The 6,494-nt window shown below is 40.1% G+C and overlaps 1 protein-coding gene across 1 annotated transcript; it reads right to left on the bottom strand.

Moving 5' to 3' along the window:
* Nucleotides 1-1,363: 1,363 nt before the first annotated feature.
* LOC131258026 (probable LRR receptor-like serine/threonine-protein kinase At3g47570) lies at nucleotides 1,364-6,128 on the bottom strand. The gene is made up of 3 exons (XM_058259079.1): nucleotides 3,449-6,128; nucleotides 3,117-3,218; nucleotides 1,364-2,053 (listed from the first exon to the last, which is right to left on the bottom strand). Exons 1-3 carry the CDS (start codon nucleotides 6,126-6,128, stop codon nucleotides 1,614-1,616), a joined length of 3,222 nt encoding a protein of 1,073 aa, XP_058115062.1. The 3' UTR covers nucleotides 1,364-1,613.
* Between the last annotated feature and the right edge of the window lie 366 nt (nucleotides 6,129-6,494).

The following is a 6,494-nucleotide window of genomic DNA, read 5'->3' as shown; positions in this document are numbered from 1 at the left end:
AACCCTCCTGAGCTCCACCTTTATGCTTATATGATATCCAAACCGTTTATAAGGTCATTCCCAATGGGATTGAGTGAAAACACTGAAAAGATAGAATGATACCAAACTTTTATGGCCACAAGAATGCTTCAATTGTGCTCACTAAATTTCCACTATTTCCTCTCGTCTGGTCCATTTGAGTATTGGATACAACTTGATTTTCGTTGTATGTTCTAAAATGAGCTCAAAAAAATGGTTGGATAGGCGGATTTCTCACAAACATCTCCGTGACCCCACCCAAAATCCTTTGGCAGGAACTTACTTCGAAAGGCCTTCACAGTAAATCCGTGTCCGCGGAGACTGGTGTGATGGGAAGCGGATTCCGTAGCGAGTAACTCACCATGGTTAGAGCCAACTGAGTAAACTCTGTGAGGTACACCATATTTATGTAATTTATCTGCTCCGTCCATCCATTTTAACAGATAAAATTAGGGCTCGAGCTAAAAAATGAGAAATATCTAATTTTCAAATGGACCACACCACAGGAAACAATTCAATTCAACGTATACCGTTGAAAAATTCTTGGGGGCTACAGAAGTTTTGGATCAAGCTTATATTTGTGTTTTCCCTTCATCCATGTATCTATGATCTTATGAACAGGTTTGATGACAAATAAACATCACTGTGGGGCCTAGAAAGCTTTCAACGGTGGAAATCATTATCCCCACTGTTTACAGTGGTACGATCCACTTGATCTTTGAATATGCTTCAATTTTGAGATCAACCCCTTAAATTAGATGGAAAAACGGATGGATTGCGTGGATAGACCACATACATTCAAGGTGGGCCCAACTGAGTTTACTCGGTACGATAAGACCGTACTGAGTTACCCTCAGAACACCCTGAGAGCTACATAGCAGAAAAACCCAAAATGGATGGCCTGAGATGGCCGCCAAGAAACGCAACAGAAGCTTATACATTCTCAGCAAATGCAAAGCTTCTGCAGCCTCATTGGAACATATCACCAGCTCTAGCTTGCCGTTCAACAAACCAAAAAGCACCCATCCAAACAAACCACAGCACACTAGCTCCTTTTAAAAAAAAACCAGGACTACTGTCTATTGCACCACACCAAAGAAGCTAGGCGACACTGCTACACTCCAAAAACAGATTCAAACCATCTTGTTGGTGGTCTATCTATATATGGATATTTGAAGTAGAGCAATGTTTCCATTCATCAGGCAAAACAACATAATTTTTTAATGGGACTCATGAATACTTCTTCAGGTTACTCTCCAGTTGCTACTCCAATTGCTGAAGCACTTTCATTGGAATGTGATGGCATTTTGCGAAGGGTTGAATAAAATGCTTTAGCTATTAAACATCTCAATGACCCAATAGTATTTTTATTGTAATAAGATGATGTCTTTGACTTGGTACATTCATGTTAGCTGAACATGAAATAAAACAAAGAAAAAGAAAAGCATAGTCATATATTCACCATCAATACAAGCGCACTCCTAGGCCAAGAGTCTAAAAAAAAAAAAGAAGAAAGATCTAGAGCTTGTTAAAAAAAGTATCAAACGAACACTTTTTATTTTGAAGTTTTTCTTAATATAACTACCAATAACATCTCAGTAATGACTGAGATAAGAAGGACCTTCACCTGACAACCCCGACCTAACTTGTATGTCTCGGTGAATCCTGGCCCCGAGATATAAGTCCTTGATTGCGTGCATTTTATTGACAACATCTTTCATCCCCATTCGTTCTCTTGGAGATTCTGCAGAACACAACACACCGATTTTGGCCATTGAAATCAAGCAGTCCTGCATTTTATCTTTTGTATTGATATCATTTCTGCTGTCTTGAGTAACTTTGGTTTCTTCCAAGAGAAATGGATCTACAATCTCCAGTAGCTGTTCAGGCAAAGCCAACTTAGCAAAATGATGAAGGCTTAGATTGTCCGTAAACATATCATCAGTTGGTCCCTTCCCAGTGATCATCTCCAATATAAGGATTCCATAGCTGTAAACATCTCCTTGTGTAGATGCTTTACCGCCCATCGCATACTCTGTAATTCATACATCTCATATTGAAATGTAAGTGATCATTCATATATGAATAATATCAAAGGTTGAATTTTGAGAGAGACAGATGAGAGTGATAAGAAATATACTATTCAACCAAGTAATTGGCATTTTTTTTAATATCTAAATTGCTAACATCAATTGCTATTTTGTGAACTTGTAAGTCCTTGCAAAGATATTCTACATTGAACAAGGCTCTACTACTCAAATGAAAGAACTCAATACCCCAGTTTTATATATATATACACACACACACACACACACACACACACACACACAAGTTATTGTTATGATTTCACATCTTAACTAAAGGCATTATCAGAAAAGAATTCTTCATACCTATACCTTATTATGGTGTTATTCATGTGGGGTGCCAGTGAGTACCACTTTGTATATCTAGATCTTTAAAATCAATGAGATTTTGATGCCATCAAGTTTTGAATCTTGCTGGGTGTGGGTCCTTTAAGGACTTTTTTTATGACCTGGATTTGGATAAATTGGGTTCAGTTAGGCATCAGGTCATTGGACCTTCATTTTGATATGGGCTCACGGCTCTTTAATGCAGCAGTGATGATGTCATTAGCGATGACTTGGTCCAATCAAAATGCAGGGAATTAGAAATTTCTGTTTCACAGGAACAGAGGATCACGGCTCTTTCCACACAAATGATACAGGAATGAGAATGCATGAAACTTTTTAAATAGAAAAGAAAGCATGGCATGTGAAAGTTGACATGCAACATCCTATGTGAACATTGCTTATCTAAATAAATATATATTCACTATGTTAATTGATATGCATTCTAGTTGAAGCCTTATAACTATATATTACAAATTAGAAGTTTGACCCACAGGCAAAATAGTGCTAACAAGGTAACTTCGTGGGAGAAGTGAATGTGGGATGCTCCCCAGGTATAAGATGTGCAGGCAGTCCACTCATCCGGGAGGCGACATATGTCATTTGAATGAGTATATTTAGCATGCCTCTTAAAATTGCTCGAATGATTTGATAGGCCTACTTTTGCATATGGTTCATGCTAAGAGCTACCTGTTCCACATGCCAAAGTAAGCATGTGTGGGGCTAGAAAACCATTTGGAAATGGTTGACAACTTCCCATCCTCAAAAGCTTTAACATGACACCTCCCCTGTCTAGCATGGCCATCCACCCAAAAAAAAAAAGGGAACTCCGAAAATTAGGTTGATCCAACCATTAAGTGCACCTCACATAAATGTGTGTGTGTGTGTGTGTGTGTGTGTGTGTGTGTGTGTGTGTATCATTGTTTTCTATGGCATGATCCACTTACTAATTAATTAGATCCACTTGATTTTTGGTCTCCACTTTCTTTGTGAAATAATAATAAAAGGAAATAGATGAATACCTGGAGCAATGTAGCCAATAGATCCCTTTATGCCAACCGAGCTGGATTGAGCAACTTCAGATATGAACTTCGCTAACCCAAAGTCACTCACATGAGCAATCATGTCATTATCAAGAAGAATGTTACTCGGTTTTAAATCACGATGAACGATTGGTGTCTGGCAATGGTGATGTAGATAATCCAATACAAGAGCTACATCAATAGCTATATTTAGCCTTTCGATGAAATTTAAATTCCTTCTCAATTGGTCATGCTCATCTTTGTGCAACCACTTCTCTAGACTTCCATTGTGCATGTACTCAAAAACTAAAGCCTTGAAGTCGTTTCCCTTAAAATCAGTGCTCGAGCAACAAGTTAAGACTTTAATAAGATTGCGATGCTTAATGTTTCTCAAGGCTTCACATTCAGCCATGAAGCTCCCCAGAGCTCCTTGTTGCAGAAGGTTGAGGACTTTGACGGCGATAAGAGTTCCATCTCGATCTAGCATTCCTTTATACACAGAACCAAAACTTCCCGTGCCAATCAGATTTGAAGAAGAGAACCCATCTGTTGCTTTAAAGAGCTCTGCATAAGACACGTTCATGAAAGGATCCTCCACAGAAGGCACAGCAGAAGATTTTCTTCTCGACTTTCTTACCCAATAAAGACTGGTAAGGAAACATGATAATGAAATAAGACACAGGACAGCGACAATTATTGAGATTTTCACTTTTGAAGCAAGTGACATCCCACGTTTCTTGAAAGCTTGGCTAGGGCATGGAGGCAATTGTAATTCTGGAACGCCCCCACAAAGCTTACTATTTCCGAGCACTGAAACTTCACTGGCATTTCTGAAGACCCCTTGTTTTGGTAATTCACCCTCAAAATTATTGAAAGATAGATTTAGATAATTCAAAGCTGAAAGGTTCTCCAGGTACTGTGGAATCTTTCCAGACAAGTTGTTGCGTGAAAGATCCAGATATTGAAGGCCTCTTAGAGTACTAAATGCTGGAGGAATTGATCCTTGAAAGAAGTTCCCATCCAACCGGAGATACTCTAGGCTGAGACAATTGCCTAGCCAGCTTGGAATTTTTCCCGAAAATTTATTATTAGAAACATCCAATCTTCCAAGAGCTTTCAAGTCACCGGCTTCATATGGCATATCAGTTAAAAAATTGTTTTGAGCTTGGACTTCAATCAGAGATATAATGCTGAAAACTTGTTTCGGTAAGCTACCGTTGAAGTTATTATTTCCTAGGTACATGAATTGCAAGTTTTTGCAATTACCAAGAGTTGAAGGTATGCTCCCCGATAGATTGTTTCCAGATAAACTGAGTAAGTATAATCTGGTGATGTTATCTAAGGAAGACGGAATTTGCCCTGATAATTCATTTCTACCGAAGGAAAGAAATTCCACCTTTTTAAGCTTCACAACACCAACAGGAATCGTACCTGTTAACAAGTTATCTTCCATACCCAACACTGTTAAGCTGACAAGATTCTGAATTCCAGATGGGATGCTTCCAAATATCCTGTTTCTTCCAAAAGATAGTATCGTCAGTTGAGTTGAAAGATTAGCAATGGAGTCTGGCAACTCACCACTGAGATGATTTTTGCTTATATCTAGCGCTCGTAAGCTACTGCAATTGGTTAAAGAATCGAGAAAACCCAAGTCACGTGCTTTCCCAATTCCAAGCTCATTTCCCCACAAACTTAACAAGGAGACACCCTTGAGGCTTCCAAAATTCAGAGGCACAGATCCGCTAAAACTATTGCGATCAAGGTCGATAAGTACGAGTCCAGAAGCATTGGGCAATGACACTGGTATGGGTCCTGTGAAGTGGTTTGCTCTGGCATAAAGGTTTTGGAGATTAGGAAGAGTGAGGCCTAAGTTAGGTGGGAGGTTTCCATGCAATCTGTTCTCTCCCACGTCGAAAACATAAAGAGATGAGAGATTGTATAGGCTTGGTGGAATCGTACCTGACAGTTCATTTTCACTTAAGAGAAGAAAGTTTAAGTTAACCAATCGATGAAGTTCATCTGGTATACTGCCCTCCAGACTATTTTCTGAGAGATAAAAAAGAAAGAGAGACGAAAGGTTTCCAAGTGAAGGTGGGATGCTTCCTATAATATTATTCTTACGAAGACTTAATTCCGTGAGCTTCAATAGAGAGCCAAGCTCAGTTGGAATCTTCCTTGTGAGTCGATTTCCGGAAAGACGAAGGACTTGGAGTTGTGTACAGTGGGTCAGATTTGCTGGAATTTCTCCAGTGAATGAGTTATTGACCAGACTCATATACCGCAAGCGGAACAACTGACCTATCTCCTGAGGAATCGCGCCATGAAAGTTGTTGTCTTCAAGAAGGATTCTCCTGAGGAAGGTGAGATTTGCTATGAAGGGAGATATGGTGCCCACCAAGTTCTGGCCAGTTAGGTTCAAGGCAGTGACCCTTTCAGGATGCTGGCGACCGCATGTGACTCCTCGCCATTGACAGAAGTGGAGAGTATGGTTCCACGAACTCATGGAACGGTGAGGGTCGTCGGTTATCAGATGCTTGAAGTCGAGCAACGCAAGCCGATCGGTTTCGTTGGAGAAGTTAGCAGCAGATCCCAACAACCATGGTACTTCCACGGAAGAGAGAAGGATCGTGTGGAAAAGGAAAGACCAAAACGCTCTTACGCTCATTGGCAGTAGCTCCATGATCGAGTTCGTGAATGCAGGAATGACAAATATAGAGTGGATCGATTCTCCTTTTATCTACAGACCAGGACTCATTGATGACTTGCTCAGCCAACAAGGGGTGTCAATGGAATTTTGAATGGGCGGGCCCGAAGGCCCGGACCGAATGACTTCAAAATCCGTACAGAGACCCACCTATGTCCAGCCCGTTGAAAGACCTACGGCCCCTATCTTCTACTCTTTTATTTGGAAGGGGTTTTTCTTTGGCACCGTTCATTTGGAAGGGGTTTTTCTCTGGCACCGTCCACGACCTGTTTGATTTTTGAATGCTCGTGTAAATGGGTAATTATTACCATTTCATCCGTGTGAAAATCACGTTCAATTTCT

Source organism: Magnolia sinica, chromosome 1, assembly GCF_029962835.1.
Source record: "Magnolia sinica isolate HGM2019 chromosome 1, MsV1, whole genome shotgun sequence".
Classification (NCBI taxonomy): Eukaryota; Viridiplantae; Streptophyta; class Magnoliopsida; order Magnoliales; family Magnoliaceae; genus Magnolia; species Magnolia sinica.
Note: the sequence above shows the minus strand (reverse complement) of the source record. Positions and strands in the feature narration are given on the sequence as shown.